This window comes from Lygodium microphyllum, chromosome 10, assembly GCF_053477565.2.
Source record: "Lygodium microphyllum isolate KBCC chromosome 10, Lygodium_microphyllum_v1.1.10, whole genome shotgun sequence".
NCBI classification, from domain to species: domain Eukaryota; kingdom Viridiplantae; phylum Streptophyta; class Polypodiopsida; order Schizaeales; family Lygodiaceae; genus Lygodium; species Lygodium microphyllum.
The window spans coordinates 101,027,033-101,051,283 of record NC_141144.1 but is presented as its reverse complement, the minus strand read 5'-3'; the positions used below and the strand labels follow the sequence as shown (position 1 = coordinate 101,051,283).

The window sequence follows — 24,251 nt, the reverse complement described above, 5'->3', positions numbered from 1 at the left end:
TCCTTCTTTAATGAACCTTTCATTTGTAACTAAGGTTACTTGATAAAAATATCAAAATATCCTGATTGTTTTTTCTTTGAGCTTTATATACTATCAATAGTTTGACCATTAAAAAACATTTATATAACTCACTTGAAAAAAAAAAATATAATAGAGGATTGTTAGATCGCAATCTATTGGCCCCTTTATCCTAGTATAGAATTATATATACATAGTGTACATATATATGGGCGAGGACTAAGTAGTATTACAAGAAACGACAAGAAATATATCTGTTAGCCTTAAACAAAAATATGGTTAGAGATCGAATCTGCTGACAGTCGTTAAGCTTGCTCGCTCTGTGAAGTGTGTTTTTTTTAAATAGCAACAGAAGTGGTAGACAGCATTCCACTAGACCAAGGCTGTGTGGAGTTTCTTGGCATAGGTGCTGTATCAGAAGTGATAGACAGCATTTCATTAGACCAAGGCTGTGCGGAGTTTCTTGGCATAGCGTTGTTCCAAAAATCTAGAGATACGCAATCCTTTTCTGCGCTCGGGACACACGATCTACAGCAGCCGGTGCACCCCGTTCATGATCATCTCTCCTTTGCAGGCCCGAAGAGCTTGCGATGCGGGCAGTCGTCGCGTGGTCCGATCACGTAAGAAGGAAAAGATCTCAAGGCTTTTCTTGCCATTCTTAAAATGTGTAGGTTGGAAAGACGAGCCGCAGTTAAAGAATGATGATCTCTGATGCATTGGAAGAGATTATGCCTCACACATTGCAAGACGACATTAAGAAAAGATTTCGAGGCTTTTCTCGCCATTGTTGAAAGTTGTAGGTCGGAAAGCCGAGTTGCAGTAAAAGAATAAAGATCGCCGATGCTTTGGAAAAGATGACGATCTCATACATGCAAAGAAGAGATGCAGCAAGGAATGCTTAACTCTCATGCATTGGAAAAGATGATGTTCTTTGTTTCTCCAAACGAGCAATTGAAACGATTTGCTCCCATTTCTGAAATGGCAAACAGGCTTGTCTTGGCTACAAATGTGGACTGTACAAATATAGTTCTGCTTGTGGAAAACGTGCCAGAAGATACGAGCCTTTAAGGGCAATGGAATTCATGATGTTATCTCATTTGTGTAATAGATAAATGCTTCCTACGTGAGATTTGTTGTGCGCCTGTAAGGTAGCTCTCTTTGAGCACAAAATAAATGTTCGCATAGACTTTGCGGCAACATTACCTTATTCTTGGTTTCAGATTGGCAGCTTTCTGTTATGTTTTGACAAGCTTACAGAATATAGATTGTTTGAAAGGCAGGAAACTGCTATGACACTAGAAATATTCTTTGTGCAGCCTGATATTGATGGTATCCGAGGTGCATGCCATGACATTGCGTTTCGACCAGGTGCACAATATGGTTTTAAAAAATTTCATAGGCACGTTGATAATGTTTTGCTCTTGCCTGTGCTATCGTTCCCGGCCTTGATTACTTAGCCTCACTCCTTTTAATATCTTTTGAATTGTTCAGACGGGAGTCAGCTGATTGCTGCAGTTGGGTCTCGCGTGCTTGTTTATGATGCAAGTGAAGGGGTTGTTGTTCATAGTCTTAAGGGTATGCCAACAATTCGTTGTTGTATCATCATCTTGCTAAACGACTTAAATGCTTGAAATCACCGAGTAGGGCTACAACTGCTACTTTGCAACAATATGATGATTGAACATGATCATAAATGTAGGGCACAAAGATATCGTGTATTGTGTGGCCTATTCAAGGGATGGTAAAAGATTTGCATCAGGAGGAGCGGACAAGACAGTGATTATCTGGACTTATAAGGTTTCAAAAGTTCTGTTAGAAAAGCATAGCAGTGTGCAAAATTGGCATAAGAGAGAGAATTAATGTCTCTTGTTTGATGTGATCTGGTGTCAAATCACTGTTAGATGGTTTGTAATTTTGCTACTGGAACATTTGCAGAAACAGAGCCACAATAAGATCGTGCCAGACTAACACACTCTAGCTGTGTTATTGAGGCTAAAGTAGCTGTCATTATATTTCACTTGACTCTTGTGAGGTAGACACATAATTGCTCACTTTTTTGTAACTACAGGCTGAGGGCATTCTAAAGTTCAGCCATAATGATCCTGTTCAATGCCTTGCATACAATCCTCTCACCCAACAGGTAAAGGCCTGGGTGTGTGGGGACTCTGCCAAAAGTTGTGTGGTTCCTGTCATTTGTTTAATCTCTTGTAAAGAACCATTCTGAGATCATCTAGATGCTAAACAGTGAATATGATATTCTTACATAGCTGGCCAGTGGAACAGCAGGCGATTTTGGAATTTGGTCTCCAGAGCAAAAGTTGGTCTCAAAGCAGAAGGTTTCTTCAAAGGTGAATTGTCCTTATTCCCTATCTGTAAATGTTAGAAGTTATGATCCGGAAGCAAGTGGGCTCATGGATTGGTTTCCACTTTGCAGGTTCTGTCGGTTGCATGGAGTGCTGATGGGCAATATTTGGCATTGGGCATGTACAATGGTCATGTATCAGTTTGTGACAAGGGTGGTTCTGAGCAAGTGAGTATCAAATCAAACTTGACTTTAAAGTTATCAAGGTCATATGATCGACTTGATAGTTAAACTGATGATACATGTTACAGCACTGCTTCAATGAGAACTTGTGATGAAAGGTTAGGCTAGCACTTTCAGTTGTGTAAGCCTGTTCTGACAACAGCAGGACAATACATTAATTTCCCTGTTGTTTGCTGTTTGGGGCTGTCTCAGTCTAGCTTTCTAGATGCTTAATGTTTCAGAAAATTTCCTTGGATTGGGTAAGTAAACCACTGGACACAAAGGTTCCTGCAGGAAGAAAAGTATTAAATGATAATACAAGCTTGATCACCCCTGGCTGGTCACCCTGCATGGTGGTTAGTCTATAGCAGAATGTGGTCTCTATCCAACATGTGCAAAAATTTAGTGACAAGGATACTCTCAATGGAAGCCTGTCTGATGCTCTCTGAAGAAAGTGCCACACCATTAAGTTGCAAGTAAAACGCGATGATGATGAGTGGCACACTCTTGAGTGGTGTCTGACTAGATCCAATGTCCATAAGAACAGCCAGATTGTAAAGGTAGAATGAGCTCCCATCTTTGCAAAGGAGAGCCTCCTGCGATTGTGACCAAGAAGTCAGGAATGAGGAATTCAGTGTAACCTTTTGTCCCAATGCTGATTGCTGTCTTTGAGCAGCGCCACAGTTCCTTCCATGAGGACTGTAGTACATTCTGTATTAACTATAATATACAGTGACAAATTTTTTGTCATATGCCCAAATAGCCCAAATGAGACGCCTCCCCCCCACAAGAGCCTGTACACAGAAATAAGAGTGATAGGAAGTTTGGATATGTCTAGAGCTACTTGGCATCACTTCATTATGTATGCAGCTGAAGATCATTGGTGGTAGAGTATGCTCCTAATGACATATTGGGAGAAGATTTTATGCTTGAAAGCGTGAACCTAGTGAGCCATAGGCTTTGGGACATGAAAGAGCATCACTTTGCTATGTGGGGGTAGCCACTTGGGAGGTAATAGGACACAATGGCTTGGCACCAGACACTCATGGCCTTTTTGGTAGGAGTAGAGTGCCAAGTCATTGGGAGCAACCATGATAAGGTGGAGGAAATGAAGCTAAAAAAAGAGGCATATAAGATATTGGATTTCCTTAGAAATGGGATCGCGATTCAATTACTAAAATATGCCCAAACGTATCATCTAAAAAAAAAGAGTTGTTATATTATATTATATCATGTCACAACACAAAAGAAAAGTACAAAAAGTCAAGGCAAGGTCACTCAAGAGACAGTTTGACTCCAAGAAACAAAATCATCTCTGGTCAAGATATTAGCATGCTAGATAAGATCCAACTGCCACTAAAGAAGTTCGTTAAGCTTTGCACATGATGCTAGATGCCTGAAGTGGCTTAAAAAATGAACGCATTGTGAGTGATCCAAACATGCTAGCAACCCCAAAATTGGAGAAAGTGAAACACGACCTTCATATGAGGTTGTGTCAAGACCATGATATTTGGCCTTGCCAAAGACCCAATCAAAAGGACTCATCCTACTCCCTACCATAGCATGCCAAATGTTAGAAAGGAGGGCCCAAATCTTCGGCGCAAAAGGATAGAAAATGAATATGTCATGGGGAGACTCAATCGCAGTGGTACAAAAGAAACAATTCCCATTAGAGATACCCTTGTGGTGAAGAGCCAATGCAAGGGGAAGGCCGCCCACCACAATTCTTTAGATGAATATCTTACATTTGAATGGCGTCTTATTGATCCATTCCTCCATCGCTGTCAATTTCCACCAAGCTTGAGATTTGTGCAATCCCCAAAGGGCATTGGCTTTGGTAGTCAACCATGGGCGATCTTGGGTCATGAGATGATAAATATGATGAATTGAAGAAGACTCAAGGGTCAAATGCCCTACAAGGTCCCAAATCATGTGAGGGACAATTAGAATCGAGAATAGGAAAGGGCTGTTGGTCCAAACATATCATTCTTTTCAAGCATTGACTGAAATTTCTCGTGAACAACCGTGAGGACACTAGAGTAATGCATTCCATTGTCCCTGGCATAAAACAATTGAAACCCATGGCAATCCAAAATTCTACCTACTTCATTGAGAATTTTATGTTCAATAGCACATAACACATCCTAATCATTCTCATGCAAAATATGCCACATAACATGTGGGTTGCTATGAGAGCAAATCCCACGAATATTCCAAGTGCAATTTTCATATATTAATGGAAAGGGAAATCAGGTTCGTGGTTGAGCTTGTGCTGATTTTGCTTTCTTTGCCAATGCCTCAAATATCCCATTATCCAGAAAATCAGCTAGTACTGCAAATGTGGTTTGTCTCTAGCGGTTAAACTTAGAAGTAGAAGGATTATCCCTAGTCTTAAGAGTCGATCATGGATGGCGATGATCGCAAGGAGTGATCACCTTGCCTTTCCTAATGAAGGCACACTTCAGCATTTTGAGACCTAAGGAAGCACTTTAGAAGCAATACATTTAGAAGAAGGCTTATCCTGCCTTCGCATGTATGTAGGTAAGGAACTTGAATACTTGTGTGCATGGTAGTTGGGAACTCAACATCCACCATTTTCCCTTTTTTTGAATGAACATCAGCCCAACCAAGTTTAGATTGAGTGGAGGGCTGCATGGACTTTTTTAATTTATCCATATTTCTTTGTGCAAGGGGCTAATCATCATTAGGATCCTTAACCATCATATCTATAGTAGCAACAAGAGCAACCTTCGCATCTAGTTTTTTTGGACATAGCCATAAAATGACCCAATTCCCATAGGAAAAGGAGTGGCATGCAAACATGTCCCTTTTAACATGAAATAGCAGTGGATACGTGTCTGAACAATTCAAATGAAGCCAATTGGGCTTTCTTTTTTTGTGTATGTGTATGTATGTGTGTGTGGGTGTGTGTATGTGTTTCTGAAACTTATTATAGTCCTATTTATGAAACGTGTATGCCTCCCATTTCAAAAACTCCTAGGTGTGTTGTTCGTGATGGAACCAATGAAACCGGCCTTCAATAACTCAAATAGTATTAAAACACAAAACTTCATACATAAAATTCAACACTATACATATTAGAAAGCACAAATATGGCAAGGAACTAGAGTGCTTCTACTCAAAGAAAACATATCAAATTAGCCCCAAATCTTGGTGGCCCTTTCAAAGTTTATTTACTTTATTGAAGAAACCAAGATACAGTCCCATTGATGGCAATCTGTTCCACACAAAAAAGTCATTGCACTACAAGTTGGCTTGAAACTTTCGACTTGTGGATTGAATGTGGCTCTCTCATGGGCCTTACTATCCAACTCCCTCAATAGAATTGGGTCTTTCAAGTGCAAAGTCTGTCGCCTAGATCTTTAGCCCAAATCTCTTTACAAATGTTCTCTTCACCCTTTAGTTGCCAACCCTTGTTGTTGCTAAAAAACTTCACAACAACATGAGTTGGTAAAAAGAGAGAAAGGCATTCAACACGATATGGCAACCATGTGGAATCAGCTATATACAGTCGTGATGTCAATGCAACTGTCATGAGATGTGAAATTTTGAGATGCTCTAATCTTGCTGAAAACATTTGATTAAGATATTAATCAAATGTGCAAGGTTGTTTAGCATGTGATGCACATGGTAGTTATTTCATGGTAATAGGCCAAGGACCTCGAGGATGCTATGGGTATCAAAGGCAAAAGTTGTGATAAGTTTTGCCAATTTGGTTTTGGTGGTTAATTGGTGTCAGTTTTGACCCTAGGACAATTGTTTGGTCAACAAATGTCATTGGTGACATTAGGGACTAGCATTAGTTAATTAATTAATGCCAGTCTAAGGGTAAGTAGAGGTTGGGGACCACTCCAGGTTGCAAATGGCCTAGCCAATTTAATTATGGACGGGCACATTTAATTTTGGGCAATGTCAGAAGGGATGAAATTAATTTTCAAAATTATTTAATTCTGAAAATTAATTAAATGGTTGGATAATGCTGAAAAATGGGTTTGGCAGGCTGCCACTTGGCCAAAATGCCCATGCAAATTGAGAAAACCTTCACGTTCCAGGGGCTGGCAACAGCATTGCTGATTAGGTGATAGCATTTTGGAGGTGCTTGCCACTATAAGTGACTGTATCAAATGCAGGCTGGAGCAGGCAGCAGGCAGATTTTAGGGTTTTCTTACATGGAAAATCAGATTTCTCTCTCATCTTGGCTTTCTCTCACCTTCTCCAACCCATTCTCAAGAGATCTCAGCATTTCTCAGCCATTTTGAGTAGATCTCAGCCAAATTTGGTGGATAGCAAAGATCGGGATATTTGTTGTGAATCCTAAAATTTTGCAGAAATTAGGGTTTAGAAGCCACCTTAGGACACGTGTCAATAGAATAAGGCTTCGTACATTGAAAGCGACACTTGCAATTTGTTTTTGTTAAGGAATTTAGATGCCCAACGATCCATTGCAAATTTGGGGCAGTATTTGGCCAATTGGGGTCCAGTTAGAGCAAGTCTTGGGTGAAAATCAAGGGGCAAATTGCCCAATTTATTTGTTGATTGTTGTATTAGCAAGGGGCTTTTGGATCAGCTAAGGAGATTGTGGAATCTTGGCTTGTAATACATCCATTGGCAATTCAAGTTAAAGAAATATTGAAAGGGGCGCTAGTTTTAGGGCCAACAAGGTGCCTATTGTCCAAGATTATTAAGGTAAATTGTGCATTTCAATTTATGTTTATTTGTTGATTGTTGCAATTAAGTGCTTGATCAGGGAAGTACCATCCTTTCCAAGAAGGAAGGCTGGTTCCTTGGTTCCATTGTTGGGATACAACTCAATTCCTTGATTTTGTGGGCCCAAGGCACCTGATTGTAAGCCAAAGCTTTGTGCTAGTATTGATTTTTGCTCTCAGCTGAGAAGTTACAGCAATATGTCAGACTCATACAGTGAGATAGAATCAAGTAGTGATGATGTCTCTTAGTATGGGCACTCGCATGGGAAAGAAGGAAATGCAATACCTAATCTTAAACAAGGCTCAGATCATGGACAGAAAATGTTGCTGTTGGGCAAGATGTAGGTGAAGGGAGTGAGCTCTGAGTGGAAGCTCGCGAGCGGAAGCAAGAGTTATGGTGGAAGGAGCAAGAGAGCAAGAGTAAGAGACATAAGATGTGGAACTCCAACAGATGCACTGTGTGACTGGCCTTTCCTTATTCAAATGTCACTTAAAGAATAAAGAATGAAGTATATTGATGTGTGCTCGCCACCTGCAGTGTACAGGTGTACGGGTCAGTTTGATGCATGCCATGATAGCCACTCGTCCTAACATAGCATTTGCAGTGGAAATTGTGTCACATTATATGGCTATGCCTTGTAGACGGCATTGGGAAACCGTGAAGAGTATCATGAGGTACCTGAAGAGAACAACAGATATGTGCATATATTATGGCGTCCAAGATACAAGAGTCATGGGTTACATTGACTCGGATTATGCAGGACATGCAAATAGTAGAAAGTCCACCTTTGGCTATGTCTTTACTTTTGATGGAGGTGTTGTTTCTTGGATGTCCAGATTGCAGAAATGCACAGCCCTCTCTGCTATTATGCCGAATATATTGCCGTCATTGAGGCTTGCAAGAAGGCTCTGTGATTGATGCGATCCCTACATTGCATTCGGATTCTAAGAGCGCTATTCAGTTGGTTAAGCATCTAGTCTTCCATGCGAAGACAAAGCACATTGAGACGTGTTATCACTTTATCTGAGAGGTCGTTGAGGACAAGTCCATTGAGCTTGTCAAGATCTCAACTGATCAAAATCTTGCAAATTTGCTCATTAAAAGTCTCTCAGCGGAGCGTTTTGTCTTCCTTAGGAAGTTGATGGGCGTTGGATGAGATGACATCTTTTCTCATTCTGTTGTACTTTATGTACATTTGTACTTTGTTACTTTTTTCTTATTCTCTCCTCACTAGGGGCACATTCGCATTTAAGTAGGAGATTGTTGAAGATAAAGGTCTATGCCCAGCCGCCCGCGTGTTAGTTACACTGCTCATTGTAGATGCATAAGGGATCTTGGCCATCTCGGCCTTTTGCTCATCAGACTGTGGACAATTGGCCTGACTAACCTTCACATGAGAAGAAAGGGGATAGCCAATAAGCTTATCATCTTGCATATGAAACTGCTTAAGGACTTTTTGGGTATACGTGATTGCGCGTGAAGCACGTCCCAAGAATATGCGAGGCCTGTCTCATGTCCATCTCAAAGCTCTTCTTGAGCTGAGTTTTCAAGGCATCCAATTCATCATGAGCTCTCCCAGTAATAAGTATATCATCCACATAGAGTATCAAAATCATAAGATTACCATCTCGAGCTTTCTTCATGTATAATCACAGATCCATAGCACTACGGCTATATCTCCATGAATGCATAAAAGCATCAAACTTGTGGTACCATTCCTTAGGTGCTTACTTAATGTTATATTAATAAGGTAAATTACGGGAAACAGGCGTGAGGGACGACCGTCCGGGGGCCTTGGGCACCGAACGGGGTTTAGGGGAGCCTAGAATGAACTAGAGTCCAAGAATAGTAGGACTCACTAAAGGTTGACGGCTGGCAGTCAGATCACGATCAGAGTTTCCAGCAACTATCTAGGCAAGGTTGGGAGGAGAAATGGGACTCGTGCCACTATTCATCTTGGAATCGACTCTTAGTGAGTTGGGTTTTTACCTGGTTCCACGTTATATTTCTGCTCATCGTATCATTGGTATCAAAGCCGCCATCGCGTCCTACTTTAGTCGCCGGAGCCGCTGGGTCTTGTTTCAGCCGTTGGGTCCTGCTTTCGTCAGTTTCTTACGAAGGCTTCCAGGCTATGGCCCCACTGGCCTTAAACGAAGGCTTTCTTCGGCGTCATACGGGTCAGGCGACTAGACGGTACCCCATACGTCATACGGACCTGGCGTGAAGACGGTGCTCCACACGCCATACGTTTTATTGGCCGTAGTGAGTCATACATGATTGATTTCGGAGCGCAGTAATTGGATGGCAGTCAAACCCGTCACTAGCCGGACGAAGCCAGTCGGGCCAGTCTCACATGTAGAAGGCGTATAGATGGTTCACGTGACCATTGGGAAGGGGTGTATTTAGTCCCCTCCTTACTAGGTGTTTTTGCCAATAAGTTTTATTTCCAGCATGACCGGCTCTTATTTCCAACGTGACCGGCTCAGTTCGGGAAAGACAAATTATTCCTCACTCTTCAGGGTTATTATTAAAAGCCAGCAACAGTTGCCCTATCACTATAACCAGGGAAGTACTTCACTTTGTACGCAAATTTCTTATATTTGCTTTCCAATTTCAGTGTATTAATGGAGGGGAAAGGGAGAGAGGGAGTAATTGAGCGTTCTAGTTCTGGGGACCACCCTATGGTAGATCCCCATGAAACGGAGATACAAGAAGAACAGTGGAAAGAATTTTTTGCCACACGAGAACAATTTGATGATCTTATTGCTCGTGTGCAAGCACAGGGGGTTCAAATGGAATTTTTAACTCAAACACTTACCGAAATAAAATCTCAATTAACTTTATTACTAGAAATGGATAAAAATAAGATAGAAACCTCGGATATCCCATCTTCATCGAAAGATTTGGATGTGACTATGCGAGATCCTAAGGAACCCCACCACAAGTTGAGGGATAATCCAGTTTTAAAAGATATGAAACCCCCTCAGTTTCACGGGGAGAAAAAAGATAGAAATAAAGACACTATATTTAATTTTCTCCAAAAATGGGAAGATTTGCACAAACTTAAAAATACTCCACTACATCTTCAAGCGCTGGAGGCCAGTTTAACTTTGGGGCCAAAGGCGTATAAATGGTGGCGAACTTTAAAGGAGGCAAATAAAATACCTGAAACTTGGGCTCAATTTGAATCGGTCTTTTTGAAAGAATTCCTTCCTGAAAATAAAATGGAAAGAAATTGGGAAGATTGGGATTATGTCAGACAAAAGGGAAGACCCCTGTTGACATATTTGGAGGAATATCGTGAGATGATCCTCAAATTGGAAGGAATAGATGAATTTCAAAAGACAAGAGGATTCATTAGGGGACTAGATAAGGCCTGTAAAAAGGAAGTGAAAAGGAGTTAACCTAAGACGCTTGAAGAGGCAATTAAATTTGCATTAATCAATGAAGATAGTACGCGTCTAGGTATACTCACTAGTCTCACTGATACGGAGCCCAAGACTAAAGAATTGGAAACCTCAAAATTTGTAGGCAAATTTAAAAGGAAAATGCCATTTCTTAAGGGCAAGAAACAACCTTTTGAAAAGAAACAATATGTAAGGCCAAAGTTAAGTCCAGATGATTTTGATAAGGCCAAAAAAAAAAGTTGTGTTTCAATTGCGTATCCCCTAACCATGCTGCCTGGAATTGCCCTCAAAGGAAAAAGGGGGAAGATAAAGGAAAGGATAAGGATAAGGGCAGGGGAAAAGAAAAACAAATCCATGTAGTGCAGACTCTAGAATTAAAGGGGCATGAAAAGTATAAATCCTTGGAGGTTTTGCACAAGGATGTACAACCAGGTGTTGTATGTCAACTTCTACGTAGCAGCCTACCTTTGGGCCACATGATTTAGTTAGAGTACATGGATTGATAGCTGGAAAGAGGGTTAGAGTCATGATTGATTACTCTGCTACCCACAATTTTATAAATTATGCACTTGTCAAAAAATTGAAACTTCCCCAACAAAAGAGTGGGCATCAATATGTTGTTCATATGATGCAAGGTCAGGATAATAAAATATGGGATACAATGGTATCCAATTTGGAAATTGAGATTCAAGGATATAAAGATAAACTTGATTTCCAAATTATGAATATGGACAGAGCTGATATTGCTTTAGGGAGGGAGTGGCAATGGGGATTGGAACCATCCTTAAAACGTAGTTATCATCATAATACACTGGAATTTGAAAGGGATGGTAAGACTTTTGTGGTTCAAGGTGAACATGAAGTATCTGATAATCCTTTGTTGTGTTCCACTGAAGTTCAGAAGCTGATAAAGAAGGAAGCTTGTGAGGTATATATGTTATGGTCTCTTCCTGTACAAAACACTTTTACTTTCTGTAATATAAAGCAACAATTTTCTTATGTTTGTGAGTTGAATGTAAGTAATGAATTAAGTGGTTTGTTAGATGAATTTAAAGATGTGTTTCCTTCTGATTTACCAAGTGGCCTTCCACCAGATAGGGGTGATATAAATCACCCAATTGACACAAATAAGGATACACACCCTATTTCTAAACCACCTTATAAGTTAAGTGAAACACAACACCAAGAAGTTGAAAGACAAATTAAGGATTACCTTGATAAAGGGTTTATCCAACCCAGTAATTCACCTTGGCCTTCGCCAATTTTATTGGTAAAGAAAAAAGATGGTTTTATGCAACTTTGTGTTGATTATAGAGCACTTAATAAGATCACGGTGAAGAATAAATTTCCTATGCCCAGAATGGAAGATCTTTTTGATCAATTACAAGGGGCAAAATTCTTCACAAAAATAGACTTAAGATCAGGCTATCACCAAGTAAGAATTAAGGCACAAGATGTTCCTAAGACAGCATTTCGTACTAGATATGGGCATTATGATTTTTTGGTGATGCCTTTTGGCCTCACTAATGCACTAGCTACCTTTATGAAGCTGATGAATAGTGTGTTACGGCTCTATCTAGGACATTTTGTAGTAGTCTTCTTGGATGATATCTTGATCTTTAGTAAATCAAGAGAAGAACATTTGGAACACTTACGATTGGTATTCCAATTGTTGAGAACACATTGCCTTTATGCAAAGAAAACTAAATGTGAATTCTTCGCACAAGAGGTCAAATATTTGGGGCATATTATCTCGAAAGAGGGAATCAAGATGGATCCAGGAAAAGTAAGGGCAATTATTGAATGGCCATCTCCAAGAAACCTGGAAGAGCTGTAGATCTTCCTAGGTTTATCTGGATTTTATCTAAAATTCATTCAGATTATGCCAAAATAGCTGTTCCAATGACAGACCAACTTAAAGGGAAAGGGAAGAGTTTTAATTGGGGAATAGACCAAAATGAAAGTTTTCAAAAACTTAAGGTAGCTATTGCTACAGCTCCAGTACTATTAATTGTGGATCCCAATAAACCATTTGTGGTTGAAGCTGATGCCAGTGATAAGGTGATAGGCGCGGTCTTATTATAAGAAGGTCGACCAGTTGCTTTTGAAAGCAAGAAGTTAGACCGTGCAAAACAGAATTATTCTGTTTATGAGAGGGAGTTGTATGCAATAGTACATGCAATGAAGAAATGGAGGCACTATCTGTACGGTGCCAAACTTTTGATCTTGTCAAATCATGAAAGCATTAAGTGGCTTAATGACCAACCGGATCTACAAGGGCGTAAAGCCAAATGGGCCGAACTCCTCCAAGAGTTCGTTTATGAGATAAGGTATAGAAAAGGAAAGTATAATATAATGGCTGATGCACTCAGCAGAATGCCCATCATAAATGAATTGATTTTACTTAGTTCACTTCCAATTTGCTTGAATCCTTAAAAGGGAAATGCCAGGTTGATCCGGCATATTCCAACATATGGGAAGCAATAGAAAATGGGGATCCAAAAGGAAGGGCCTCCACTGAGGAAGAAATATCTGAGGATGTTCAACAAGGAAATGGAGCATCATCGGTTGCTCAAATGAGATTCAAGTGGAAGAATTTTACCATTGATAATGGTTATTTACTCTACAAGGGTAGGGTATGTGTTCCGAAAGATGAAGAAATAAGGCGCCAGATACTCTTTGAGTGTCATGATACCCCTAGTGCGGGACATCCAGGAGTTAATAAGACTTATAATCTTATTAAAAGGCAGTTCTATTGTCTTGGAATGAATAAGGACGTCCTTAACTATGTGGTCAAATGTAATAAATGCCAGGTTAATAAAGTTGAAAGACTGAAAATGGGAGGGCTTCTCCACCCATTAGAGATTCCTTCGGGAAAATGGGAGAGTATCTCCATGGACTTTATTGTTGCATTACCCAAAACACAGAGGGGGCACGACTCTGTGTGGGTGATTGTGGATAGGTTAACCAAAATGGCTAGGTTTATTCCAACTTCAACTGATGTTAAAACACAAGAATTGGCTAGATTGTTCGTAGAGAACATATATTGATTGTATGGCCTTCCGGCAAATATAGTTTCTGATCGGGATAGAAATTTGATAGTCAATTTTGGCGTGCGGTATTTAGGAAGTTGGATACTAAACTTAGCATGAGTACGGCGGACCACCCTCAAACTGATGGACAAACTGAAAGGGTTAACCAAATCCTTGAAGATATGCTTAGGGCGTATGTAAGTAAAAGCCAAACTAATTGGGAAGAGTATCTATCGATAGCAGAGTTTGCATATAATAGTACCAAGCACTCTTTCACTGGATATAGTCCATTTATGTTGATGTATGGGTTTCAGCCCAGAGCTCCTCATGCAGTAGGACTGCATAAGGAAAAGGTTCAGGCAGCCAAGGATTTTTTGCTCAAGAAAATATTAAGAAAGCTCAAACGAGCTAGAGCTTATGCAGATCCTCACCGAAGAGGCATCTCCTTTGAAAAAGGAGAATTGGTATATCTTAAAGTGCCTGAACAAACTAAAACCATGAAAACGGGACAATGTTCAAAGCTTTCACCGAGGTATTGTGGTCCTTTCACAATACTTAAAAAGGTGGGAGAACAAGCTTACAAGCTCCAACTACCTGCTGGTAGTAAAATACATCCAGTTTTTCATATAAGTAAGCTAAGGAAGAAGCTGGGTGATTTGGATAATTTAATCTTAAATGATAACATTGAGGAGCTATTAGATGACCAATCTAATCCACATGAACTAGAAAGAATATTAAATGTTTGTAACAGACGAACAAGGAAAACTATTTATCAAGAATGTTTGGTCAAGTGGAAAGATTGTTCAGAAGAAAGCTCAACATGGGAGCGAGTAAGTACCCTAAGGAAAAGGTTTCCCAATTTACAGTTAGACCTTCCAAGTATCGTTTTCAAGGACGAAACTGATTCTTAAGGGGAAGGAAATGTTACATTAACAAGGTAAATTACGGGAAACAGGCACGAGGGACGACCGTTCGGGGGCCTTGGGCACCCGAACGGGGTTTAGGGGAGCCTAGAATGAACTAGAGTCCAAGAATAGTAGGACTCACTAAAGGTTGACGGCTGGCAGTCGGATCACGATGAGAGTTTCCAGCAACTATCTAGGCAAAGTTGGGAGGAGAAACGGGACTCGTGCCACTATTCATCTTGGAATTGACTCTTAGTGAGTTGGGTTTTTACCTGGTTCCACGTTTTCATTTCTGCTCATCGTATCACTTAAGGTCATACACACTAGGTGTTCCCTGCCTTTTTTCTCAAAGCCCTTAGGTTGCTGCATATAAATCTCATCATACAAGTCCCCATGTAGAAAAGCCGTCTTTGCATCCATCTGATAAAGGTCCAGATCTAGCTAAGCAACCAATGCTAGTACCAAGCTTAGGGTTGTTTTGACCACGGGAGAAAAGACTTCATTGTAGTCAACACCATGTTCATGCTTGAAACCCTTAGCTATGAATCTGGCCTTATAAGGGAGCTTGGGGTGTCTAGGGATACTTTTCAACTTGTATACCCACTTGCATGGTAGTGTCTTCTTGCCACTAGGCAAAGGAAGCAAATTTCACATATGGTTTGTTTGCAAAGAGTTAAACTCCAAGTGTATAGCCCTATCCCATGAGTGACTATCATCTCTGTGCATGGCCTCATCATAAGAGAGAGACTCACCAGCATTTATCACCATAGCATAGTCCATGGAGAGCATAAAGCACTCGGGTTGACATCTAGCTCTAGTAGAGCATCTCAAAACAGGTTTATCTTGCAACAATGGGCCATGGGAAGTTAACTGTTGCAGGCTGTTTAGCTAGCTGTACGGGAGCAGGAGGCTCCTCTTGAAAGATCACCTTGCGTATCTCAACTACCAACTCAGGCTGCTTATGCATCTTTTCCTAATGGAAAATGATATCATGGCTACAGATAACCCTGCGAGCGTGTGGATCTTATAGGTGATAGTCCATCTCACCTGCATCCCCATAATCAAGAAAGATGCATTTCACGTACTTAGGATCCAACTTATTGCGCTTATCCTTGGAAACATGGCAAAATGCCTCACAACCAAAGATGCGCAAATGAGCATATGATGGAGGTTTCCCAATCCATACCTCCTCTGTAACGTGGCAATTAATAGCAGTTTCAGGGGACCTGTTAATGAAGTGGACGGCAATAGTAATTGCCTCAGTCAAAAGTAGTGTGGTAAGCCTGTCTAGCTAAGCATATTATGGACCCTTTCCAGAATCGTCCCATTCATACGTTTGACAATACCATTTTGGGGAGGTGTACAAGGGGCGGTCAATTGATGCTTAATATCCCTCTCATCGCAAAACTGCTCAAAAGCTTTCGAGATATACTCACCTCCATCATCGGACCTTAGGCATTTTAGCCTATGCCCAGACTAGTTCTCAACAAGAGCAAGCCAACATTGAAAGGTAGACAAGACATCCGATTTTTACTTAATAGGGTAAGCCCAAACCTTATGTGAGTAATTATCAATGAAGGTGACAAATTACTTCGCACCACCTAGTGATTGACAGGGCATGGGACCACATACCATCAATGATGCACAAAGGTTAAATATGTGTACCTACGAACTTAATCTCGTGGTGCGAAATTCTATACGAGTGGCATGGTAGTCCTAGTGTAGGTCATCTTGGGATAAGAATATGCACACGTCCATTGACACTTTTATTGGTCTGGAATGTATAAGGATATACATCTATATATTATTCAATGCCAAAAGTATCAAGTGAACAAAGCTGAGCGTTGAAGGTAGGTGGGCTTTTACATCCTTTAGAGATTCCTAATGGCAAGTGGAAACGTCTCTCTATGGATTTTATTATTGGATTTCCTACTAGCAATCATAGTTATAATGCCATTAGGGTAGTAGTGGGTAGACTCATTAGGTCGTGTAGGTTTATTCCAACAAAGACAATTGTTACGGCTCTTGAATTAGCATGGTTGTTTGTGGGGAATATTTATCGACTCTATGGATTGCCAACCAATATCGCAAGCAATTGCAATCAAAAGTTTAATAGCCATTTTTGGAGAGCTATATTTAAAAGGTTAGATACCATGGCAAGATAGTTTATAGGCTTTGTTGATGCTATTGGCTATGCATGAGGTGGGAGCGTTCGCTTGAGGACAAGACTTCTCGAGAGGTTGCCAATATGAGATCATCAGGCACATCAGGCTGCACCACATTAATCTCCTCAAACTTGATGCTAGACTTGGTAGGCACAATGCTGCGATTATCATTCTTTTTTTGCACTTTATCTTTTCCCTTTTCCTTGCGCTTGTCTTTGCACATTTTATGGCACTGTGGCCAAATATGACATGCTTTTCCACAATAATGACAAGTAAGACTAGACTTATGGCCATGGGACTTACTACGAGACCGTCCATGTGTACCAGATTGAGACCTTTGAGAGTCTCTACCACAGCCACTTTCATCTTGCTAATCTATCACAGTCAATGTATGTGACATACAGAAAGCATCTACATTCTTTTTGTTTACCTCTTTTGTCAAGAGGGCACTCTCAACATCGTGCAATTTTAGCCCATCCTTTGAGGTGTTAGCACATAGAGCCGTACGGAAAGTGTCCCATGACTTAGGTCGAGTACCAAGCAGAAATAAAGGATGCAAAGGATCCTTGAACTCAATCTCCCATGAAGCTAGGTGGTTGATGATGGAGTGAAACTCATTTAAATATGCAGACATAGAAGTCCCTTTCTTCGTGCGAAAGTCCATCAACTGTTTCAGCCAATACATTTGAGATGCAGGACTCTGCTTGCCATAAAGATCCTTAATCTGTGTCCAAAGCTCATATGTAGTTTGATTGTCAGTCACAATATTGTAGTGAACTTACTTAGAGAGTGATAAAATGATTGTGGACTTGCATAGCTCATCCAGTTCAACCCAATTAGCGGCCTCAATGTTTTCGGGTTTGGCATCCTCATTTTTTTAGTGGTCTAACCTGCAATTTCTGCACTAAAACTTGCCATATTTGTGTCTTCCAATAGCCATAGTTGGTCCCATCCGGATTTTCAATTTTGAAAATAACACTATCATGAGAACCACCAGCCATAATGAGGCCAAGCAAGTGGATAGGAGGGCAAAACAAGTTGCTGTAATTTCTTGCAAATCAGCCCCAAAACCACTACCAAATCAAGCTGTAAATGAGAAAGACTGCCAAGATAGTGAGCTGTCCACAAATTGCAATCAAGGAATTGTCAAGTACAAGTGATTTCCCTCATAAAGAATGCATAGATTAGAATTCAGAAATGATAGGCTGTTGTAATAAACTACAGCAATAGGTCAACACCCACCTTGCATTGACTCAACAACAGTAGAGGCATTCCTAGCCTTCCATGGATGGACAATCTTGTATGGAACAAGTGTGGGATCAAGTGTGGGATCGGGTTGGGGTCCCGACCCCTACATAATATCCCATAGGTTCTGTGAGTCAAGGACATTTCTCATGGTTCATTAGTTTGGACCAAGTGGTGTAGTTAGACCCGTCAAAATGAGTCTTGTTAGTGAAGGTTATGCTTTGTTGATGAGAAAGAAAAACCATGAGGTGTCGGATAGGTGGGGTAAGAAGGACAATGTGGATAAGAAGGAGGTGGTAAGACTAGATAAGGAGTAGAAAGAGGAGGAGGTGGGTAGATAGAAATAGGCGGAAGTGTTCAATGGGTGCTGATTGATGCGGAGGCATTGGACCATGAATGTTTCCATAGGGTGCCGGTGGAGGTGGAGACACTGGGTCACATGAGCACTATCCAATATTGGGTGGGTTTCTTTTGTCCATTAAATACACTAAATTGAAATGATGAAAGAGACGATTCTCCTACTTCAAAATGACTTTGAGATGAAGAAATTGATGTAAAAGAAGGGGTGAATTTACAGGTGGTTGAATTAATCTTTTGTACTCATCACCTTTCTTTGAGTTCATGAACAAAAGTTTGTCTTTTTCAGGACTTATGAACCAATATCATGATTGCATGGTCCATTCTTCATGAGAATCATCTAAATCTTGTTGAAAAGAGGAAGTAGACTCAAAAGATTAAGAAGTATAAAATTGCATACTTGGCATAGGAGTGAATGAAGATGGAGATGTAAATGGCATAGATGTTCGAGATAAAGAAGTGAATGGCATGGATGGAGATGAAAGAGGTGAAGAGATGGAAGGTTTGTACTCCATGCCAGTTTTCATGATAGGATGGCTAGTCCCTTGTGCACCGAATCTAAAGGGAAAAACTCAGATTTACCTTCAAGTTGTTGAGCTTGAATCATGAGGATGAGGTTGTACTTGGCTCTTGAAATCTCGGGGTTAGATATTGCAAAATGTTTTATAGAAAAGACTGGAATCTCTCATGGCAGCATGGCTATTCATGCTTCTTGGTGGCATATGCTTAATTCCACAAGACATGTAAAGGTCTCCTAATCTTTTCTCCTTTCTCATTTGATCGCATCTTGGCAGGCGATGTTACATTTTGCAGTTTGGTGCCCTCCTGATGCTCGTAAGAAGAATTCGATGCAAGGTGAGGTGCTAGCTACTTCCAGGTTGTTGGATTGACCTGATAAAGATTTGCACAGAGATAAGTTTAATCGGATGGCTCGTTTGGGGTTGCAGACAGTCCATGATGGTGTCATTTCTGGATAGGCCCGTCTTTATTCTTTTCGGTGTATCCGCCAGCACTTCCGGGTAGCTCGAGGTCATCATGACATTTGGTCGTCTATACAAGATAGGCTTTTGAGGTTTTCCCTGTTATCAGTATTACAACCATTGTCTCCCTGGTGTGATTGAAAGTTTGTGATTCCTGATGATTTTGAGAAAATGTTAGCTAACCACATTTATCATCAAATGGTGGAGGCCAAGAGATGGGTTACAAGAAAGGCAAATAAATTATGGCATATTCGAGATAGCAAAAAGAAGTGGCAGGAAAGATTCATCCAGCTCTGGCCAACTTGGCTTGTTGTAGACGTTAATATCTCTCTTTTTTTTTTTTTTTTTCTTCGTAAAAGGTAATTGTATTAATTACGAAAAAAAGTACAAGATGACTTGATTACAAGATACATGACGACAATCTAGGCCATCATGTGAAAAGGGTCTAAGTGCTACAAGTTACAATGTTATGGCAAGGATGCAGATGAAATTGCCATAAGCCAGGGACGTAAGTCCTCCCTAGAGAGCAAATCAGAATGCCGGAGAAGATCCAACTGCCAATACAAGAGGCCCTTAAGCCTCGCAATATGCCGCTGAACATTATAGGCGGAGTCAAAAAGAAAAGCATTCCTAATGGTCCAGTTATGCCAACAGCCCCAATATCGAAGAAAATGATACATGAGTTTCATATGTGGCTGTGCAGGAGTGGGGTATTTGGGCTGCCCGAAAACCCAATCAAAGGGGCGCAGGGTGAATCCAACCACTCCTTGCCAAACAGCCGACAAAAAGAACTAGACTTTCTTTGCGACGGGGCAAGAAATAAATCTGTGGCAGGCTGATTCCATAGCAGTGGTGCAAAAGAAACAGTTGCCATTGGAGATTCGTCGCTTGGAAAGAGCCGACGCAAGCGGAAGACCACCAATCATCACTCTCCAAAGAAAGACTTTACATTTGAAGGGTATCTTGTTCAACCAGCCCTCCATCACAGTTGCCCTCCACCATGACCGGGATTTACGTAATCCCCATAAAGCATTCGCTTTGGTAACTAGCCATTGTTGATCTTTAATTAGAATATGATAAAGAATATGATAAACTTGATTAGCAGAAGCTTTGCTTAAAGTCAGCCGGCCTTGTAGGTCCCAATCCTACCAGGGATGATCTGAAGCAAGGGCAGGAAAGGGTTGTCTGCTCTGGAGCATCCGCAAAAGCTGTTCCCATAAAGGCCTATATCCCCGAGGGATCTTGAAAAGCCTCCTAGCTGTACGAAAAGATATAAGCACATTGCGACTAGCAAGGGTGGCATCCGCGACCGAAGACAAGCCCAAACGAGCCATCCGGTTGAATTGTGGTCTAAGCTCATGTTTGCCTTCCCATGCAAGTAAACGCGAGACTGCCAACAATTCCAATTGAAAAGAATTAGTAGCCAAGCGATCCTCCGCTGGATGCCACTGAGCCTTTTGGAGGACTCGTTTCCAGGAACATACCAAATGAGTAAGCAGCGACGAAGAAGAACTGGAGAACCGCGAATCAGCATTAAGAACATGCCACCAAGAACTCCGGATTTGGGTATTGCCATGTAGAAGCCCATGGCTCTCAAGGAAATAACGGGCTATATCGACCCATGGATGATGATCCGAGCACATGGCGTGGAAAAGAGACCAACGGAGTACCTGCATGTGAGTTTGGGCATCTAAAATAGCTCCGCCACCCATGCGTTTGGGGGTGCAGGCATGCGACCAAGAAATCCAGGAAATACCTGCATGCAATGAGTCCTTCTTCCATAGCATGAAGCGAATAGACTGAGTAAGAGCATTGAGAGTCGTAGTAGTCCAGGGCAACAATGGCAAAAAATATGTGAGCATTGGCAACATAATTGTCTGGGCCACTTTGAGGCGAATATGGAAGGGCCAGGCTTGAGATTTCCAATACTTAAACTTAGCCACCATTTTCTGAGAAATCCACTGCAGAAGCTGCTTTGGTGGAACATCTACACCCAAAGGGTACCCAAGGTGCCTGACAATGGAGCCACGAGGAACAACCAAACCCTGCCAGTCCAAGGACTGCAAGTCCGACTCCGTGCAGCTGAGAATGGCTGATTTGAGCGCATTGATGCGAAGGCCGGAGGCTTGACCAAAGATGCCCCAAACATCCAATGCTCGTCTGAGGTTGTCCTTGTCCGCACGCAAAATCATAAAAGTATCATCCTCCAGGGATTGGCTAATGAAGTGCTGTCCTGTAGGAAGCAACAGACCGGCCAACTGAGAAGAGGCTGCCATATGGGATAACATGGAAAGAACTGGATGTGTCGCGAGGGCAAAGAATAGCGGGCTTAAAGGGCATCCTTGTCTGACAGAGCGGGCAAGTACAAATGGCTCAGTAACACCTCCGTTCAGCATGACTCGCGAAGACGCTGCAGCGCTAATGATGTAGATTAGGTTAATATCTCTCTCTCTCTCTCTCTCTCTCTTTTTCGTAAAAGGTAATTGTATTAATTACGAAAAAAAGAGTACAAGTTTTCATGATTACAAGATACACGAGGGCTCTAAGCCGACGTGTAAGATCCCAGTACTAAGCCACACAAAAGTTACACAAGCGATGGCAAAGACGCAGAGGAAATTGCCATATGCCAGGTAAGCAAGTCCTCCCGCAAGTATGAGTGTCGAATGAGATCTATCTGCCAATGCAAGAGACCTTTAAGCCTGGCAATGTATTTCGGAACATTAGAGGCGGAATAAAAAAGAAAGGCATTCCGAATGGTCCAATTGTGCCAGCATCCCCAAAATCTGAAGAAGTGAAACAAGATCTTCATATGCAACTGTGGCGGTGTGGGGTATTTTGGTCGCACAAAAACCCAATCGAACGGGGTGAGCGAGGACCCCACCCTTGTACGCCAAACCTGTGACAAGAGCGACCAGATCCTCTTGGCCAGCGGGCAAGAAATAAATCGATGCCGGGCCGATTCCACAGTAGTAGTACAGAAGAAACAATTTCCATTCGAGATTCGATGCTTGGAGAGGGCTGAGGCAAGGGGAAGACCACCAATCATCACCCGCCAAAGAAAGACCTTGCATTTAAACGGTGTCTTATTCAACCAGCCCTCCATCACTGTTGCCTTCCACCATGACTGAGATTTCCGCAAACCCCATACAGAATTAGCTTTAACAGCCAGCCATTGATGATCTTTCATCAGAAGATGATACACCTGATTAGCAGAGGCTTTTTCCAGACTCAACCGGCCGGCAAGGTCCCAGTCCTGCCAAGGATGATCCACCGCAAGGGCAGGAAAAGGTTGCCTGGCCTGAAGTACCAGCAAAAGCTGCTCCCATAAGTCATGGTAGCCACGCGGGATTCTGAAAAGTCTCCTGGCTGTACGAAACGATGCGAAGACATTACGACTGGCAAGGGTGGCGTCCGCAACGGAAGTCACCCCAAGACGGGCCATGCGGTTAAATTTTGGTCGAAGCTCATGTTTGTCTTCCCACGAAAGTAACCTTGATACTGCCAACAATTCCAGTTGAAAGGAGTTAGCATGCAAGCGGTCCTCCGCTGGATGCCAGCTCGCCGTTTGGAGCACCGCTTTCCAGGAGCTGACCAAATGTAATAATAGAGAGGAGGCGGGGCTGGAAAACCTAGAGTCTGCATTAAGGACATGCCACTAGGAGGCCCGAATTTGTGTATTGCCATGTTGAAGCCCGCTGTCCTCCAGAAAATGACGGGCTATAATGGTCCACGGGTGATGATCCACGCACATAGCGCGAAAAAATGACCAACGAAGGGCCAGCATATGAGTTTCAGCATCCAAAATAGCCCCACCACCCAAGCGTTTGGGGGTACATGTATGCGACCACGAAATCCAGGAGATACCTGCATGCAAGGAATCCTTCTTCCATAACATGAAATGAATAGGGCGCGTGAGAGCCTTCAAAGTAGTAGGAGTCCAGGGCAGCAAGGGCAAGAAATATGTGAGCATTGGCAGCATAATTGTTTGCACCACTTTGAGGCGGACATGAAAGGGCCACGCTTGCGACTTCCAATACAGAAACTTAGTGGCCAGTTTCTGTGAAATCCACTCCAGTAGCTGCTTTGGCCGAACATCAACCCCCAACGGGTACCCGAGATGCCTGACAATAGAGCCACGGGGAACAACCTGACCCTGCCAACCCAAGGACTGTAAATCCGATTCCGTGCAGCTGAGAATGGCTGATTTGAAGGCATTGATGCGAAGACCCGAAGCATGACCAAAGAGTGTCCAAACATCTAATGCCTTGCGAATGTTGCCCTTGTCTGCACGCAAAATCATAAAGCTATCATCAGCCAAAGATTGGCTAATGAATTGCTGCCCCATAGGAAGAGACAAACCGGCCAGCTGATCAGAAGCTGCCATTGAAGATAACATTGAAAGAACCGGGTGAGTCGCTAGGGCAAAGAAGAGAGGACTCAAAGGGCAACCTTGTCTGACTGCGTGTGCAAGGAGAAATGGCTCTGTAACCCCACCATTGAGCATGGCACGCGAAGAAGCCTCAGCACTAATTGTGTAGATCAATCGGGTCATCCGCGCCCCAAAACCCATAGCGGACATAAGTTCAGCAATAAAAGACCAATCTAAATAGTCAAAGGCCTTTTCCAGATCCAACTGAATCAATACCACTTCCTGGCTAGAGTGCCTTGCATAGTCAATGGCCATTTGCACATTTAAAATATTATCCAGGATGTTGCGTCCCTTAATGAAACCATATTGAAGAGGATGCACAATAGCTGGAAGGTGCTTGTGGAGCCTATTCGCCAGGACTTTGGAAAAGATTTTATACATCGAGCCCATCAATGAAATTGGTCTCCACTGTTGCAACATTGACGGCGAAGGAACCTTTGGAAGCAATTTGATAAGGCCTT

The 24,251-nt window shown here is 41.9% G+C and overlaps 1 protein-coding gene across 8 annotated transcripts in view; it reads left to right on the top strand.

The window, feature by feature from the left end:
• Nucleotides 1-327: 327 nt before the first annotated feature.
• Nucleotides 328-24,251, top strand: part of LOC148030353 (uncharacterized) — a 347,980-nt gene continuing 324,056 nt past the window's right edge. For 6 of the 8 annotated variants that reach the window (XR_015692181.1, XR_015692182.1, XM_087686668.1 and 3 more), the window contains exons 1-7: nt 328-638; nt 1,335-1,386; nt 1,510-1,593; nt 1,718-1,815; nt 2,087-2,158; nt 2,286-2,366; nt 2,453-2,548. Coding sequence is in view for 5 of the 8 variants with exons in the window: in XM_087686668.1 (XP_087542794.1) it covers nt 609-638; nt 1,335-1,386; nt 1,510-1,593; nt 1,718-1,815; nt 2,087-2,158; nt 2,286-2,366; nt 2,453-2,548 (513 nt within the window). In the remaining 3 variants the exon portion in view is untranslated. Of the gene's footprint in view, nt 639-1,334; nt 1,387-1,509; nt 1,594-1,717; nt 1,816-2,086; nt 2,159-2,285; nt 2,367-2,452; nt 2,549-24,251 lie in introns of those variants that run through there. The other 2 variants (XM_087686669.1, XM_087686670.1) reach the window with 2 other exon arrangements.